Source organism: Clupea harengus, chromosome 7 (assembly GCF_900700415.2).
Source record: "Clupea harengus chromosome 7, Ch_v2.0.2, whole genome shotgun sequence".
Classification (NCBI taxonomy): Eukaryota; Metazoa; Chordata; class Actinopteri; order Clupeiformes; family Clupeidae; genus Clupea; species Clupea harengus.
This window is the reverse complement of record NC_045158.1, coordinates 29247064-29266423: the sequence shown is the minus strand read 5'-3', so window position 1 is coordinate 29266423 and position 19360 is coordinate 29247064. Positions and strand designations below refer to the sequence as shown.

Below are 19360 nucleotides of genomic sequence, written 5' to 3'. Positions count from 1 at the left end.
AGGAAGCTTTCCCGCGCACAGCCCGCCGTCTCCATGGAGCCCATGAAGCAGCCGCGGTCCTCCACGCAGCAGATAATGGGGCCGAAGCATCTGCCACGCCTCCCCGGACCACAAGTCAGGCACTGCCCAAAAAATAAACAAATTAATCGATTCAGTGTTTTCACAGAGCTTAATTTGCAACTTAAGAGGCAACACACACCGACGTGTGTCTTTAACACCAGGCAGCACATGCGTAATGGAACAGCAATACGCGTAATGGAACGTGCGTAAAACCGAGACGCTGCAATTTTATTCTACACGTTTTGCCGCTACTGGCATGCTTAAAGTGCAGGATAAAGAGCCGCGGAGTACCTGTCTGATGGCGCTGTCTGGAAACGAGCGCTTCCCACCGCGCGGACAATTTTGAATGTAGCACGCCGATGAAAGCGCGAGGAAACCCAGGAGACAGAGAGGTACGGCAGCACAGTCAGGCATCGCGTGCAGGAGTGGAGTCTTCGCGGTCTCAGAACAAGTAGCGCGCGCCCTTTAACATTTGACAAGGACACTGTGAAGGTTTTTATGCCCCAGAACCTGAAGCATTCTGACGTCAGATTTATCGTAAGCCATTCATGGACATGGTACCCCATCACGTCCTAATGACAAGCCATTGCGATCATTGATCATCATACACAACTAAACCCCTCTGTCATAAACATTTTTGCATCTCTGATTCCACTAATCTTCCAAGAATAATACAGAGCAAAGACATTTCAATATTGTTAGAACCAGAAATACGCTCAAAAATCCAATTGCTCGTTACATGATACAGCACGCCCAATATATCTTTCCAGATACACAGAGCACATATCATGAAAGGCTCACCACACCAATACCAATGTGCAGCTCCCACATACAGTACAACAGCACACACAGTCTACTCTACACACATATCATCACGATTTGTACCAGCCACAGGTTAGCAAAATGAATGAATGAGTTTCCCTCTAATTCCCTTCACTGGTTATATTTTATATTAAGAATGCAATCATCATGGGAGCATGCTTTATACTTTTTATCCACAGTTTCATTCTCAAAACATTTGAAATGAAAGAACGTGACCAATTGCAACTGTTGTGTCTTTTCAGTTTATTTCACAAAAACTCAGAGGTGCAGAGGTAGAAATAGTTGGTCAAAGAAAGGTGAAGAGTGTGAAAGGGTCTCCATAGTGACCACATTAGGTCAAGTGTTTAATCTGCTGACAGAGAGAGAGAGAGAGAGAGAGGGAGAGGGAGAGATGGAGAGAGAGAGAGAGAGAGAGAGAGAGAGGGAGAGGGAGAGATGGAGAGGAAGAGAGAGAGGAAGAGAGAGAGATGGAGAGAGAGAGAGAGAGAGAGAGAGAGGAAGAGAGAGAGAGAGAGATGGAGAGAGAGAGAGAGAGAGGAAGAGAGAGAGAGAGAGATGGAGAGAGAGAGAGAGGACGAGAGAGAGAGATGGAGAAAGAGAAAGAGAGAGATAGAGAAAGAGAGAGAGAGAGAGATAGTGTAGCAGTGAGTGGACAAAGACAGAGGGAAGAAGGGGATGAGGAAGCCATGTCTGGCACTTCCTGCTCACACATCTTATGTGCCCAAAGGAGCCCCTTGCACAGTGGAGGTGGAGAACACGACACACACGGAGGAGGGAACACGACACACACGGTTCTGCCCCAGTAGTGGAGGTGGGGAACACGACACACACGGTTCTGCCCCAGTGGAGCTGGAGAACACGACACACACGGTTCTGCCCCAGTGGAGCTGGAGAACACGACACACACGGTTCTGCCCCAGTGGAGGTGGGGAACACGACACACACGGTTCTGCCCCAGTGGAGCTGGAGAACACGACACACACGGTTCTGCCCCAGTGGAGCTGGAGAACACGACACACACGGTTCTGCCCCAGTGGAGCTGGAGAACACGACACACACGGTTCTGCCCCAGTGGAGGGGGGAACACGACACACACGGAGGTGGGGAACACGACACACACGGTTCTGACCTCCAGCGGCCGGGACTGTGCCTTCCTTCCTTTCTCACCCTCCATCCTTCTTTCTTCCTTTCTTCCTTTCTTTCTTTCTTTCTTTCTCTCTTTTCACACAGTGACATGCAGCCTTGGGCCTCTCAGCAGCACACTCCCCTTCATCTCTTTCAAGCTCTCCTCCTCCTCCTCCTCCTCCTCCTCCTCCTCCTACTCCTCTCTCTCTCTGAAGTCCTTGCAAACATTTTCATTTCCACTCTCCAAGGTCCCCCAGCCTGAGCCCTGGGCCACATGACCAGAGGTGCGCCATTTAATGACTGCAGCGGGCGTTCCACGTGATGGCGGTGGAGAACGTACGTCACGGATGTGAAAATGCACCGGATGTGTATCGGATGAGAAAACATTCAACCATCCTCAAGAAACATCCTGAGAAGCTCACGTTGAGGCACAGATGACGCCGCTCTCTGCCAGAACTCCACACTGTACTTTACAGTGAGTCTTGCCAGTGACCTGCGGTGGCCTCAGTGTGTGTTTAGGTCCGACAGGCGTCCATTTTGTGCCGTGGCCGTCAGTGTGTGTTTAGGTCCGACAGGCGTCCATTTTGTGCCGTGGCCTTAGTGTGTGTTTAGGTCCGACAGGCGTCCATTTTGTGCCGTGGTCACCAGTGGCCATCAGTGGTCACCAGTGGTCAGTGGTGCACACGTGTCACTGCACTGGCTGGGGCAGCAGAGCCGCAGGTTGGGCAGATGATCTGGGGTCCTCGGGCATTTGATGGAGTCTTGCGGGTGAGGCATGGGCGGCAGAGGAGATGCCTGCATGGAAGCGTGTAGGCAGTGGGACTGGTCGGGTAGCGGGTGAGAGACACCGAGCAAAGTGCACACTGGTCCTCGCCTGGGAATAAAAAGAAAAGGCGGAAATGAGACTCATTACATTTACATTTTACATTTAGTAATTTAGCAGACGCTTTTGTCCAAAGCGACGTACAATGGAGAGAACAGTCAAGCTAAGAGCAATAAAGAACATGGTGTAACAATAAATACTAAGAATTAGAAAAACGATCTAGAAAGGAAAAAGAAGTGCAGGAATGTAACTGCTGAAGTGCAAGTTAAGCGCTAGTCAAGGTGCCCGTTAGGAAGGGAGGTGCTCTCTGAAGAGTTGGGTCTTCAAAAGCTTCTTGAAGGTAGAGAGGGACGCCCCTGCTCTGGTAGTACTAGGCAGTTTGTTCCACTCCATTACTTAGAGAAGAGACACATCTCAGATGAAGTTCAAGCATTCAATAACTCTCAACAGTCACCATAAACTCAATGACCCCTCTTTGGCCTGTGCACACGTCCCACTTTGAGTCACAGGCCGTTCAAGGCAACATGTCCACTAAGGCTTGAGGAAACAGCTCAACCAGCAGACACGTGAATGACACGATTGGAACATCAAGCTGCAGGACAACGTGCATAAAGGTAGCCACCAGGGGGCGTAACACACAATGGTAGTTTTACAGCTTTACACTTGTATGGAAAGGGAAGGAGTGACACAGAAAACTGCTGTTCTGATTTTAGTGAGTGAAAGCAGTAACTGTTCTGATATTCATCTGAAATCACAGTCTAGAGCTGATTTTAGTCTGAGAGTGAAAGCAGTAACTGTTCTGATATTCATCTGAAATCACAGTCTAGAGCTGATTTTAGTGAGTGAAAGTAGTAACTGTTCTGATATTCATCTGAAATCACAGTCTAGAGCTGATTTTAGTCTGAGAGTGAAAGCAGTAACTGTTCTGATATTCATCTGAAATCACAGTCTAGAGCTGATTTTTCTCCTAGGCTACATAAAGCTTGGCAAAACGATTCAGGTCTTTCTTGGAAGGCACAAAAAATAATTTGGTTCCTGGCCACTGAGTTGCTATACACACTGACAATAACAAACATGTTTGTAAACAAGTTTTCTTTTCAGCAGGCCTTCCTGTGTTTGCCAAATGTACCCTGTATCTCTGTTCCCTCTCCACGTCTGATTGCCATTTGATTGACAGGTGAGTGTGCACGCACCTGTGTGTGGGGCGCGGGCCTGATTGTCATTTGATTGACAGGTGAGTGTGCACGCACCTGTGTGTGGGGTGTGGGCCGGCGCCCTCCTTTGGCCGGTGTAGGAGGGGCGCCCCTGCAGAGCACAGCTCAGAGCCGCGTCCAGACTGGCAGACAGACGCTCCTCGTGGGAGCCTACGAGAGGAGCACACACAGGGGGAGGTCATCAGGAGGTCACGAGGAGGTCAGACAGGAGGTCAGACAGGGGGAGGTCAGACAGGAGGTCAGACAGGGGGAGGTCATCAGGAGGTCACGAGGAGGTCAGACAGGAGGTCGTCACGAGGAGGTCACCAGGAGGTCACGAGGAGGTCAGTCAACAGGGTAAAACAACACACAGCAAGACCAGATATGGAGCCTCAGAGATCAGCATAAAGACAGGCAGCACCGAGACAGGACACACAGACAGGACACACAGACAGGATACACAGACAGGACAGACAGACAGGACACACAGACAGACACACAGACAGACAGACAGACAGACAGGATAGACAGACAGGACACATAGACAGACAGACAGACAGACAGACAGACAGACAGGACACACAGACAGGACAGACAGACAGGACAGGAAGGGATAACAAAGATCAACCAAGAATAAGAAAAGCAGACCATAGAGAACCGGTACATCATCAAAACAAAGTTCTTAGAGCGGAGACTGCAACTCAACGCAATTAAAGCACTGGAAGAACCCGTCAGAGAGGACATGTGGGGAGAGAACAGGAGAAGGAGATAAATAAAGAGAGAACAGGATGGAGAGATAAATAAAGAGAGAACAGGAAAAGGAGATAAATAAAGAGAGAACAGTAAAAGGAGATAAATAAAGAGAGAACAGGAAAAGGAGATAAATAAAGAGAGAGAGAACAGGAAAAGGAGATAAATAAAGAGAGAGCGAACAGGAAAAGGAGAGAACAGGAAAAGGAGATTAATAAAGAGAGAACAGGAAAAGGAGATAAATAAAGAGAGAACAGGAAAAGGAGATAAATAAAGAGAGAACAGGAAAAGGAGATAAATAAAGAGAGAACAGGATGGAGAGATAAAGAGAGAGAGAACAGAAAAAGGAGATAAATAAAGAGAGAGGGAACAGGAAAAGGAGATTAATAAAGAGAGAACAGTAAAAGGAGATAAATAAAGAGAGAACAGGAAAAGGAGATAAATAAAGAGAGAGAGAACAGGAAAAGGAGATAAATAAAGAGAGAGAGAACAGGAAAAGGAGATTAATAAAGAGAGAACAGGAAAAGGAGATAAAGAGAGAACAGGAAAAGGAGATAAATAAAGAAAAGGAGATAAATAAAGAGAGAGAGAACAGGAAAAGGAGATTAATAAAGAGAGAGAGAACCGGATGGGGAGAACAGCACACAAGGAGGCACTGAGAGAAGAGCAGGGTGTTAAACTTGATCCACCGTATGGAGAACAGCTGGAGACTAAACCAGCAGGTGTGAGAGACTAGAGATGGTTACCATGGAGACTAGAGACTAAACCAGCAGGTGTGAGAGACTAGAGATGGTTACCATGGAGACTAGAGACTAAACCAGGTGTGAGTGAAGGACACACAGGTCAGTACAGAGAACACGAGACTGAAAACAGACGGGAAAGTCCACAGGTAGGAAAAGGGGGCACACACACAAACACACACACACAAACACACCACACACAAAAACACACACACCACACACAAACACACCACAGACACAGACACAGACACAGACACACAGACACACCACACACACACAAACACCCACACACACACAAACACCCACACAGACACAGACACAGACACACAGACACAGACACACACACACACACACACACACACACACACACACACACACACACACACACACACACACACACACACACACACACACACACACACACACACACACACACAGCACTCTTGGCTATATCAGCACCTCACCTGTGGAGTGTGTTTGCTGGTCTGCTCTTGTTCTCTTGCGTGGCTCCAGTGTGTTCTCTGCTCTTGGAGACGTCCTGTCAGCCTCGGAGCGCCCATCCCTCTGTTCGTCCACATCTGGAGTTGGAGCGTCCAGCCCTCTCTTCCTCCTCAGGGCTGGGGTCCCCCCCCCACCCCCACCCCCACCCAGGCCTTGGTAACTGGGCGCCCCGTTAGTGAAGGTGGACGTGTGGGTGTCCACAGCAGCGTTACCTGGAGGACAGCTGGGTGGGGCGTGTGAGGTCAGGGACCTGGGGGCTGTCTCGGGCACCTGTGGCGGTTTAGGAGTCTGTGCCAGGGCAGGGGTCTGTGCCAGGGCAGGGGTCTGTGCCAGGGCAGGGGTCTGAGGGATAAGCCTGGAAGCCTGCGGGCCCAGGGTGGCGCCACCTTCTTTGCCCCCACAGACGCCCGGCCGCCCGCCTCTCCGGAGGATCAGCTGATCAATGCGGGTCTTCAGCAGCGGGCACGGCAGGGCCTTAGAGTCCGCTGTGAAGGGCACGCCGGTGAAGGGGTCGCTTGGCAACCGCCCCCAGGTGGCCTCGCGGCGCTGGTACTCCTCCAGGGAGCTGAGGTCCACCACCGCCCCGCCGGGCAGAACCATGGGCAGGACCATCAGCTCCTGGGTCAGGGGGTCCAGGAACTCCTCGGGGATGGCATCATCTGGGTCGGTGGCAAGATCAGAGGGGTGGGTGGGGGCAGAGGCAGGCGGGTTGGGAGGCATGAGAGGTTTTGTGGGTGCCAGGGGGGGGCGGTGGGCCCTCTGGAACTCCTCCAGGGCTTCAGGGGGACAGGAGCGAGCGGGGAGCCCCCACACGGACAGCGCTTTGAACCCCAGCTGCGAGCCTGCGCTGCTGAACGGAATGCTCAGACGCAGCCGCGCCACGCTGCCCAGGGACTGCAGCCCCCGGCTCCAGAGGTCAGAGTGCGTGGCGCCGGGGGAGGGCGCCGGGGGCGGGTGAGGGAAAGGCGCTCGATGGCGAAATCGGGGGGCACGGAAGCACACCTGCACCCCCTCCCGCATCTCACACCGACCCACCTGGAGGAAGTGGCCCTGGGTGGGCTCGGGGTCGGCCTCCGAGCTGCTGTGAACCTCCACCTTGCGGGTGGCGCCGCCCTGGTCCATGCCCTCCGGCCACAGCTCCACATCCACCCGGCACACCTCCACCTGCCAGCGGAACCCCAGCGTCACCTGGACCGGCGGCCGCAGGAAGTACTCCAGTTTGAAGCCACGCCTCCGGAGGGCGGGGTCCTCAGAGAGCAGGTTGGAGACGTCATAGCCATCGGCACACAGCTGGGGAACACACACCCACACACATTATAGCCATCGGCACACAGCTGGGGAACACACACACACACACACACACACACACACACACACACACACACGTTATAGCCATCGGCACACAGCTGGGGAACACACACACACACACACACACACACACACACACTTTATAGCCATCGGCACACAGCTGGGGAACACACACACACACACACACACACACACACACACGTTATAGCCATCTGCACACAGCTGGGGAACACACACACACACACACACACACACACACACACGTTATAGCCATCTGCACACAGCTGGGGAACACATCGATTGTTGATTAAGGTGAACAATTAGAAAGACTAAACTTGAATGTCATCAAACCACCTGTAACGTCTCTGTAGGCAGACTATCCAAATCAAATGTTACCAAGCCATCCAGCAAAGATAATTGTTGTAGGATAAAAAGAGGTAGAGAGAGGAAGAAAGGAAGGGTCGAGTGAACAGAACCAAAGAAGAAGAAAAGAGCTCAGAGAAATACGCAGGAGTGGAAGAGAAGAATACTCTCATAAGCTGCTTCTCTCTCAGGACCAGCACAAGGCCAGCACAAGGCCAGCTGACTCACCAAGGCATCCTCACACACACACACCTCCCTCAGAACACATATACACACACACACACACTCAGATACACACACACACACACACACACACACACACACACACACACACACACACACACAAACACACACACACACACACACACACACACACACACACACACACACACACACACAAACACCTCCCTCAGAACACACACACACACACACACACACACACACAGGTCAGAACTGAGGGGGATATTTTCAAGGAACTAAGGGACTTCTGTGCGCATGGAAAATACATTATGTATCGCATAGTAGGGCTGGGTTTATCAATAAATGAATACAGATCGGTGTCTTTTGTTTTGCTCAAACATTTTGGGAGATCTAAATAGGCCTATCAACACCTTTGGATAGCTTCTTTGCAGAGAGAAGGTAAACAGGTTCAAGTACAAAATCAGTCCACTGTTGCAAAAGATTTGAAAGGAGAGTGCATCGATTAATTTTGCCTTAATCTATAATGAATCATTACACAATAAAACAACCTACAAATATTCAATTCAATTCAATTTATTTTATATAGTGCCAAAACAATAAAATTGTCTCAAGACGCTTTACAGAGCCCATTGCCTGGACCCCCTTAAAGCAAGGACACAGACACAGACACAGACACAGACACACACACACACACTTTACAGAGCCCAGTGCCTGGACCCCCTTAAAGCAAGCACAGTGGCAAAATATGACTTTAAAGGCCTGATGTGTCAGTGTTAAGGTTTTGGACCCAAAAAGGGTCTAAAAATAGGGTACAGGTTGACAAATACGGGTGTCATATATATCTATGTTATGTTATTCATACGGGTGATATATATCTATGGTATGTTATTCATACGGGTGTCATATATCTATGGTATGTTATACATACGGGTGTCATATATATCTATGGTATGTTATTCATACGGGTGATATATATCTATGGTATGTTATTCATACGGGTGTCATACAGTACCAGACAAAAGTTTGGACACACCTTTAATTTTTTTGAGAAGTGTTTTCTTTACTTTTATTATTTTCTACATTGTAGATTTATACTGAAGACATTTAAACTACGAAAGAACACATATGGAATGATGTACTAAACAAAAAAAGTGTTATCTACCATGTAGAAAATAATAAAATCAAAGAAAAATCTTCTCAAAAAATGAGAAGGTGTGTCCAAACTTTTGACTGGTACTGTATATCTATGTTATGTCATTCATACGGGTGTCATATATCTTTCTGCCGGTTTCATCACAACTGAATGACAGGAAATATGTGGTTGCTATGCATTCATTTCAATTTAGAATCACAACATTTACAGCTTATGTTCTGTAAACTTGATTTTCTTTTAAGATGAGCATGCTCTATACATTTCCGCTAAACTCTGGATTGGCAGCACAACTCAACAAATTACCCCTTATATTAATGATAACTAACTGTAGATTAAAATATACAATAAAACAAACTTTTTTTCATTTTTTGCCCAACTGGACTGATTTTGTCATTGCATGCTCCACATATTCAACTATTAGATCTTGCATAAATATTAGCATTGAACACTTTATCAGAATAAGATGACGTTTTTAACTTGTTTAACAATGACCTTTATGTATACAATATAGGAATGCATTCACATATGATAATCTATGTGAACTGAATCCTCAGATCCAGCCCAGTATCCAGTCCTCTGTGCAGTGAAGAATATGAGCCGTGTATTCTGTCAGACTGATTACAACTGCAAGTGTGTCATCCGTTTTTATTCAAAAAGGAAGCATTTTATGTATTGTATAACAGTAAGTTTAAGGGGTACCTTATTGCACTGAACAGTGGTCTGAAAGGGTGGCTGGCAAAGGTTGACCACCATGATCCTCTCAAGGCCTGACAATAAGATCAACAACAAACCTGCAGTTAGCCAGAGTAGGGGGAAATGCTTGAGTTGGATTAACAAAGCTTTTAATTCTAAAAAATACAAATGCTGTGTCTCGACAATGATGGAATAACTCTACAGCCACCGCAACAAAAGTAAACAGGGTTTTCCAATATCACTGCATTCACTTATTCATTATTTCTTTAGATTTCAGAGTCCTATACATCAGTACAGAAACACCTCAAACAGAGACTCAAAATGTAAAGAAGCACAGGAACAACTGCTTATCAACAATGAACTCGACTAGCCTATAGCTAGTAGATCTGGAGGAATGACACACACAACCCCCACTTTTCCTTTAACCAAAATGTGATGCATGGTCTAAAAGCACAAAGCGAGGACTTCGTGGGAATTGTATCTAGGCTCACTCATACAAACTTGTATCATTGTGTCTACTGCTACTTAAAGACTTCAACTGCAGGACGAGATGAGCTGGCGTCGTTGTATTCTAAACATTTTAACTCGATGTTAGGACTTAGATTGTATTCAGATGCAGTTAGCTCATCCATCTAAACTAGCGTTCACGCTCCTACATCTCAGACTGCCTCTCTTACAATTAACTACATTTTGTAACGTTACATTCGGTGAAAAGCTGCACTTACTGTCAGCTAAGGATATCTCCAATTGCCATTGTATTACTAAGGATGACTCCAATTGCCAGTATCATACCAATCAACTCAAGTGCTAACTAGCATGCGAGTCGGCATGTTAACGTTACTGATTTTCTGCAAACTAACGTAAGTTTTTCGTTTAATGAAGAAAATGATGATAATTATGTAATTGCATTTCAAATACCATTCATAGTTAGCTTACAGGAACTTCACGCTCACTTACATTTGCCTTCTCAGAAAGCTGAAGTATGATAGCTTGGTCTTCCTGTATCTACGAGTACATGCTAAGATGTACTTCTTCACTACGAAGCACAGGCAAACTAATGTCACACACTGCAATACTGCCACCAAGAGTATTAGCCATGTACTGCAGCAGTCACCCCAAAAGCTGGGAAACCAACCAACGACAGACTGTATGAGCTTGCCAAAGTGGTCAATTTTACATGTAAACAAAAACGATATATGTGATAGTTCACAATCATTTAATAAAAGTAAAATAAAACACATTTTAATAGAGAGAAGAAGACAGAAGACATAATACTTTACACACTAATTGATCTGAAGTCATGAATGAATGAGTGCATTAAACAGCAGAAACCTGTTTCAGTGGGACTGCATGACAAATCATCTACTAATTATATGTTTTATTCACTTCAGATAATACATGGATAAATAAACAGAAGTGCAGTGCAGCAGTCACATCTAATAGATCTCTTTGGGTTTTGAATGGTTTAAAGAGCTGCCCCAAGAGACGGTCCAGAAATGTGCCTACGTTTTAAAGTCATGGGCAGGATGTTTTAGTTCAGTGTCTGTGAGGAATTTAATTTATTTGTTTTACCGTGAAAAGATATTTGTGAAAAAATATTGGCTGAGAAAAAGGCACCTCGGAATCAGCTAGAGTCACGCCTGTCTTGCAAAGGCTGCGGGGAGTAGGGATGGGTGGTGAGGGAGGGGGGTAGGGATGGGGAGGGGTAGGGATGGGGGGTAGGGAGGGGGGGTAGGGATGGGTGGTGAGGATGGGGGGGTGAGGATGGGGGGGTAGGGATGGGTGGTGAGGATGGGTGGTAGGGATGGGTGGTGAGGATGGGGGTGAGGATGGGGGGGTGAGGATGGGGGGGTAGGGAGGGGAGGGGGAGGGAGGGGGGGTAAGGATGGGGGGTAGGGATGGGGGGTGAGGATGGGGGGTAGGGAGGGGAGGGGGAGGGAGGGGGGGTAAGGATGGGGGGTAGGGATGGGGGCGAGAGGTGACATTAAAGGGGAATGGGGATTTTGACAGCCCCAACACGTGATGCATGATGTACCCAGGCCCTCCTTCCCAGTATAACACAAGCTGTCTGTAGTCCACAACTGCTAAACACAACAACACAACAACAGGAATGCCCAACCATAGACCCTGAGCAGCAGGATACAACAACAACAACAACAACAAAGCTGCCTTCGTGAGCATTCCACTGGGGTTTCAAGCGTGCACCTCACTTCATCAGTGTTTTGTTGAATTAGGCCCACGACACCTCAAAGGCATCCCAGAGCCATCCTCCTCTGCCCTCATAATAGGTCAGGACACATGCCACTTCCAGAGACAACAACAGATACACCGTGACAACACGTCACATATCTCAGGTTAATTCAGGTTAATTCATGACCCTGAGTAATCTACGAGTGCCTCAGCCACAAGCACTTTTTCAGCAGCCTCAGATAACTCCTTTAAAGCTCCTTTGAGTCCTTAAAAACCAAACTCCAAGCAGTGTTGTGGTTGATTTAGCTAGAAACTCTTCTGTCCCTGTCATTAGTTGGCAACTTTTAGAAATAATTTAAAAAAGCTAACCTCAACTCATTTATTCTCAAACAAACACGCAAATGATTTTAAAACCTGACTATGTCTCCATGTGTAGTGACCCTGGGTCAGGCTAGTTTTTAATACCCAGACAAAATATGTTTTAAAGTACACCCAAAAACAACTTGCAGCTTACGCCTTCACCCACCCACTGACTGCAGAGTTGGGAGGACGTCATAAGCATCTCCAACAATGAATTTAATGCTGTTAGCGTCCATACCGCTGTTAGCGTCCACAGCGCTGTTAGCATCCATAGCGCTGTTAGCCCAAAGTTCTCTCCAGCTTCCTTGGCTCAGCACCATGCCAGTTTATCCATTGCCCTTGCTTTGACACACACACACACACACACACACCATGCCAGTGTTGCGGCCAAAACCAGACACTCTCTTACAATTCCAGAAAAAATAGTCAAAAGGCCTAATGTGTTGATCTGAGGTTTATTGTGGTCATTAAGCCACAAAAAGGAGATGGTCCAGGATTAGCTCGATCTCAATGTATGAATGTCTGGTCAGACTTTTTAAAGGAACCTAGTTCCTCCCACTCTCTTGTGTTTCTTCGTGCCTCTTTCTGTATGGCTGTTTGCCAAGACCAATCATTTACATTTACATTTAGTCATTTAGAAGACGCTTTTGTCCAAAGCGACGTACAAGGGAGTGTGGGAAATTGATACAATCCTTCCTGAAGTAATAGGAGTAAAAGTTTGATATCAATGAGCTAACCCAACTTCTGCCACAAATGGTGTCTTATGCTAACAAGAGAGGTCCACCTCCTGGCGCCGCTTTAACACCTCAGCGACGGCCATCAATTATAGAATGGGTACCGGAGAAGAACCAGTCTGAAAGCCATCCTGATCGCGCAGCCATCAAAACGTAATCAACAGGTCTAGGAAGGACACGCTGAGCTTCCAAACAGACAAATGGCCGCCAGAATCTTATTCACAAGGAGAACTCTCTAGAACTTCATTAGTATGCATTAAAACTACATATATAATTATTATACAGAGGGTAAACCAAGCCATCCCCTTTTCTCTATGAGTTTGTAAATATTCATGAATTGATTGTATATAAGTGTGGTGTTTTACGTTGTTACGGTTTTCATTCTGACGCCGTTGAATCCGAAGTATTTCGTGTACTCTACTACTGCGCATTATTGGATTAAAGCTTGAATCTTATTTGGACCTCGAGGACTCCTTCATTTCTTACAGGAGAGAACAGTCAAGCTAAGAGCAATAAACAACATGGTGTAACAATAAATACTACTTCACATAAGAATTAGAAAAACGACCTAGAGAGGAAAAAGAAGTGCAGGAATGTAACTGCTGAAGTGCAAGTTAAGCGCTAGTCAAGGTGCCAGTTAGGAAGGGAGGTGCTTCCAATCAGAATTATCTATCTATTCCAATCAGAATGATCTATCTAATATTATATAACTTTTTATGAGCTCACTGTGAGTGTTATCTCCTCGTGAGGGTTGTGTTTCCATGGCGCCTGATGGGCCCCCTGGAATGTCAATTAAACACTTTTAGAGTTTGAATACCGTTTCCAGCTCTTCAGCCTGTCCACTGGTTAACTGAGGCGTTTCATACTAATGAGTCAATCCATGTTCATCTTACCATAGGAAAATATCCTACACCAGTTCATCCATTGCCCTTGCTTTGAAACACACACACACACACACACACGCACACACCATGCCAGTTTATCCATTGCCCTTGATTTGACACACACACACACACACAGACCATGCTAGTTCATCCATTGCCATTGCTTTGACACACACACACACACACACACACCATGCTAGTTTATCCACTGCCCTTGCTTTGTTTGAGAAGCCGCTGCTGCTCATCTAGTTTACTCTTCTTGATGCCATTCCAATCCTGGACTTCAGAGGCCCCTGGGCTAGACTCTAACCCTAACCCATCGAACCTTTCGCTTCTGTCCATTATATGTTTCCTTCCTAGTCTGGTTCCTTGGTGTGTCCTTGCTGTTCGCCAGCTGTGTGATGCCCGCCATTCTCTGCAAGTGTGCTGGGTCCTCCTTCCTTGTAGCAGGGGTACAACCTGCCGCTGGACTTCAATCAACTGACTTCAATCAAAGTATTTGCCTTCAGATAGGAGACCACACTAAAGATCATTCCGTCTACCTTTAAAAGACAGATCGTTTGGAATTGGCCTCTAGGGTCATGGCGTCCTTCTCCTTTGGAATGTGGCAGTGGTACAGGAGGTAAAGAAGTCGTTTAGTAATCAGAAGGTTGCTAGTTCGATTCCCTGTGCGAAGTGTCCTTGAGCAAGGCACTGAACCCCTAATTGCTCCTGATGTGCAGTGTGCCATCAGTGTAAATGCAAAATGTGTATACATTGTAAGTCGCACATACGTATGTAAGTCGCTTTGGATAAAAGCGTCTGCTAAAATGACTAAATGTAAAATGGAATGAAAATAGCACCTGCCTGACGTCACATCTTTGGAACTGTTCCTTTTGTAACTAATGCAGTTTAATTGAACACATTTTCAAGGCTATTCTCTTGCTGGTAGTCCAGCTGTAGCATGAAGCCCTCATCCTCCACCCCTTTAATGACCTCCTACTGAGAGAGAATCACACTCATAACATTCCCCACAAAAGATGACTGTTATCACATCGTCACAACAGCTTTTACAATTTATCTTAGATCTCAGAGCAACATCACCAGAATATTTCCTTTCTAAAATACGTGTTATACACCTGTTGAAACATTTCTTCCATTATCTTACATACTCTCTCTCTCAAAACATTTCTTCAATTATCTTACATACTTTCCCTCTCTCTCTCTCAAAACATTTCTTCAATTATCTTACATACTTTCTCTCTCTCAAAACATTTCTTCGATTATCTTACATACTCTCTCTCTCTCAAAACATTTCTTCAATTATCTTACATACTCTCTCTCTTTCTCTCTCTCAAAACATTTCTTCAATTATCTTACATACTTTCCCTCTCTCTCTCTCAAAACATTTCTTCAATTATCTTACATACGTTCCCTCTCTCTCTCTCAAAACATTTCTTCAATTATCTTACATACTCTCTCTCTCCCTCTCTCTCTCAAAACATTTCTTCAATTATCTTACATACTTTCTCTCTCTCAAAACATTTCTTCGATTATCTTACATACTCTCTCTCTCTCAAAACATTTCTTCAATTATCTTACATACTCTCTCTCTCAAAACATTTCTTCAATTATCTTACATACTCTCTCTCTCCCTCTCAAAACATTTCTTCAATTATCTTACATACTCTCTCTCTCCCTCTCTCTCAAAACATTTCTTCAATTATCTTACATACTCTCTCTCTCTCAAAACATTTCTTCAATTATCTTACATACTCTCTCTCTCAAAACATTTCTTCAATTATCTTACATACTTTCCCTCTCTCTCTCAAAACATTTCTTCAATTATCTTACATACTCTCTCTTTCTCTCTCTCTCAAAACATTTCTTCAATTATCTTACATACTCTCTCTCTCCCTCAAAACATTTCTTCAATTATCTTACATACTCTCTCTCTCCCTCTCTCTCAAAACATTTCTTCAATTATCTTACATACTCTCTCTCTCCCTCTCCCTCTATCACACACCCAATGTCCCTGCATGTTTTCCAAGCGTCCTTGCTCTAGTGGATATTGCAGGAGCATGAGGAGGATTAAAGGTTGTGTAGCATTAGCATTAGCACTAGCGTTAGCATTAGCATTAGCATCAGATGTACCCCCCAAGAGGACAGCAAAGCACAAAGAGAACGCGAACAACACGCAGTCTTCCAACTCCATACCGTCAGTCCTGTTCATTAGTTATGTTTTAATGATCATCTGAATTGAAGATGTTTTTTTTTTTTTTTTTTTTACTTCTTATCAAACATTTGACAGAAACATAAATACAAACAATACGGAATATAAATAAGTATAAAAAGACACCGCTGGCATTTTCTCTCTAGAACAGTAACTGTCATCACATTTCTGGCAACATCAAAAGGAACTGATGTGTGTCCTTAAAGGGATAGCGCCCACCCAAAATGAAGATTCTCTCATGATCTATCTAGCACACCTCTTGCCAGTAGTCATCCATACAAGGTTTACTGGTTAGTGCAACATCCAGTGAATTATCCAGCATTATATAGTGGAGTGAGTCACCAGAGATTTACTCAGACAAAAAAGGACAAGCTGCTGTCTAACTGTTGTCTGTTTGTCACACATTCTGCAGAAGTAGAATTACACACAAGACGGCGAATTTCTCTTAGAATTTCCATTTTGGACTGATCGATCCGTTTAAGCAGGGCAGTCATGTCGATGCTGAATGAAAATATATGTACATGTAAATGTGCATGTATACTTATATTTATATATAGACATCATATACAAAAAAAAAAATAAAAGACTCAAATGTCTGATTTAATAAAGTCACATAAATAATGAAAATGATCAAAGAATGTTTATACGAGTAGCAGTAATAATATTTATATTAATAATATATTTTCAAAATAGTCACACACAATATGTTGTAATACTAGAATAAACATGTTCACATAAACAACCTTAATGTAAATTCATGGGCTTCCTGCCTGCAGTACTACATGCACTTCTGGTGGAGGCCCAAACTTCTACCTCATGATGTCACCATCACCTCTATGATGTCACCATCACCTCTATGATGTCACCATCACCTCTATGATGTCACCATCACCTCTGCCTAGCCTTCCCTCCAAACTGGAACCACTGATATGTCAAACAACCCCAACACACCAAAATACAGAGGAAAAGTTGAACAGGGAAGTTGTTTTTTTGTCTTTGTGTGCCTGACTTGGTCATACTTGTCCTTTTAGGTTATCCATTTTTTTAAATAACAAAAGAAACCAATAAGTTATCTAAAAGAACACGTTTGTTCAAGTAATTCCCCATGTCTCTTAGTGAGCTCCTGAAAGTCTGATCTAGCACCCCCTTGAGCTCATCTTGGGTTACTGCAGCCACATATGCAGGAGAAGTAGATTCTCCATTTCCCTGAAACACCAAAGGCCTATTACCCACAATCCCTCTGCTACTATGACGATACCCCCCCACAATACTTGTTTCTTTAACTTTGACGGCAACTGTGAATCTTCAAAACACAATTCATTAGAGCACCATACAAAACTTTACCCTCAGAGAGCACCTGAAACGAAGTGTATAAACCTTATCACTGGCTTTTGGGGCCAAACCAGAAGACCACCTGCGTAGTGCATGTGGATGATGATGAAGATGGTGATGATGATGAAGATGGTGATGATGATGGAGATGAAGATGATGATGATGAAGATGATGATGATACAAAGGCTACACATGCTGCTGTTTGGTCTCCGTGGCGATCAGGGTTCTTGGTTCTCCCAACACCAATTGGCCAACGTCTCTAACAAAGTGCGGAATGATTTGGTTGCATGACTGTTAGTACAGTTGCATGTTTGAAAGGAGAACAGGGTACATACGCCTGTGTTTCATGCCAGATGCTCTCTGTCAGCTCCCCTCTTCATCCACACACACACACACACACGCACAAACACACACACACTCACACACACACACACACACACACACACACACAAATCTCTATCTACCACATCTGAATCCTAGTGCACTGTCGAATACCTCACGTAAAAAAGTATCGACACATTTCCCTGTACTTAAAAAAGAACTGAAAACCTATTGTATAATAGGATAGACCACTTAATCCGGTTCTGTACAAAAATAGCACAAATCTAAGAATACAACAAGCATAAGGACAGCTCAGTTCTTGCTTGGTATTCATGAGCACGTCAGGCAGGATTTGGCACCTGTGTCAAATTTAAGATAATTATAATAATAATAATAAGATTAACATACTTGGTTTCAAATATTACGTCAAATGAATGCCAGGTATTGACTGCTAGTCCGATAACTTAAAATATGCTTCAAGTTTTTTTTCCTTTGAAAGTACAGAGAGACACAAAGAGTTGTCTGCAACATTCAACCTACAGACAAACCAATGCATCTGCTTCAGATGAGGCAGAGAGGGATTAGGGTGAAAACCGTAGAGTTCATTTAACACTCCTCTAAGGGTAAGATATCAAACCATAGAGTTCATTTAACACTCCTCTAAGGGTAAGATATCAAACATGACTCACATCAAAGTAAAACACAGTGAGCTAGTGCAAACCAATCACATCGGCAGAATGCTCACAGAGTTAAACTGAGAATCACGATGGTGTTTTTAGAATGAAGAGCATGTTGTCTGTTCATCAGTCACACTTAAAATCTTAGCCACCGTTTCTGTTATCATGCGAGTGTGTGTGTGTGTGTGTGTGTGTGTGTGTGTGTGTGTGTGTATATGAGACATAAAGAGAGAGAGAGAGCGACAGAAAGTGTTTGTGTGTGCATTCTGTTTGTAAAATGGGGGTTTTGATTGAGCCAAGAAAGGTTTTTAAAAAACTCGGGTTCCTTAAAGGAACCAGAACAAGGTGTCTCCATGGTAACCCTCCTTAAAGGAACCAGAACAAGGTGTCTCCATGGTAACCCTCCTTAAAGGAACCAGAACAAGGTGTCTCCATGGTAACCCTCCTCAAAGGAATCAGAACAAGGTGTCTCCCATGGTAACCCTGGACAAGAACGAGTAGGGCTGCTGGACGTGTCATCACTGTTGGACCAGGCTGCTGGACGTGTCATCACTGTTGGACCAGATGTGCTGGTCATCTCTTGAGAGAGAGAGAGGCCCACACCACCAAGCCCACACACACACACACACACACACACACACACACACACACACACAGACACACACACACACACACACACACACACACACACACACAGACACACACACAGACACACACACACACACACACAAACACACACACACACTCACTCAAATCTCCGTGGACTCAATCCGCTCCAGCCTGGAGGGCCCCGGCCAGGGCGGAGCCAGCTGGTGGAGGGAGGGGGGCATCTTGAGCTCCTCGGGGGTGGGGAGGGAGAGGGGGGGGGAGAGGAGCAGGGGCGGGGGGTGCAGGATGGTGACGGGGGTCGGCGGCATG

General features: G+C 45.3%; 2 protein-coding genes across 3 annotated transcripts in view; both read right to left on the bottom strand.

The window, feature by feature from the left end:
- Nucleotides 1-1489: 1489 nt before the first annotated feature.
- Nucleotides 1490-10808, bottom strand: ubox5 (U-box domain containing 5). 2 transcript variants are annotated; one of them, XM_031571094.2, is made up of 5 exons: nt 10690-10808; nt 9739-9806; nt 5978-7304; nt 4081-4194; nt 1490-2881 (listed from the first exon to the last, which is right to left on the bottom strand). In XM_031571094.2, exons 2-5 carry the CDS (start codon nt 9790-9792, stop codon nt 2679-2681), a joined length of 1698 nt encoding a protein of 565 aa, XP_031426954.1. In that variant the 5' UTR covers nt 9793-9806; nt 10690-10808; the 3' UTR covers nt 1490-2678. The 2 variants fall into 2 exon arrangements, with proteins under 2 accessions (XP_031426954.1, XP_031426955.1); XM_031571095.2 differs by lacking the exon at nt 10690-10808 and adding an exon at nt 10458-10587.
- A 5294-nt stretch (nt 10809-16102) lies between these two features.
- Nucleotides 16103-19360, bottom strand: part of lzts3b (leucine zipper, putative tumor suppressor family member 3b) — a 15636-nt gene continuing 12378 nt past the window's right edge. The window contains exons 8-9 of the mRNA XM_042708133.1: nt 19192-19360; nt 16103-17703 (exon numbers count right to left, since the gene is read on the bottom strand). The exon at nt 19192-19360 is cut by the window's right edge and continues 686 nt beyond it. Of these exons, the coding sequence (XP_042564067.1) occupies nt 19192-19360 (169 nt within the window). The 3' untranslated portion in view covers nt 16103-17703. The remainder of the gene's footprint in view (nt 17704-19191) is intronic.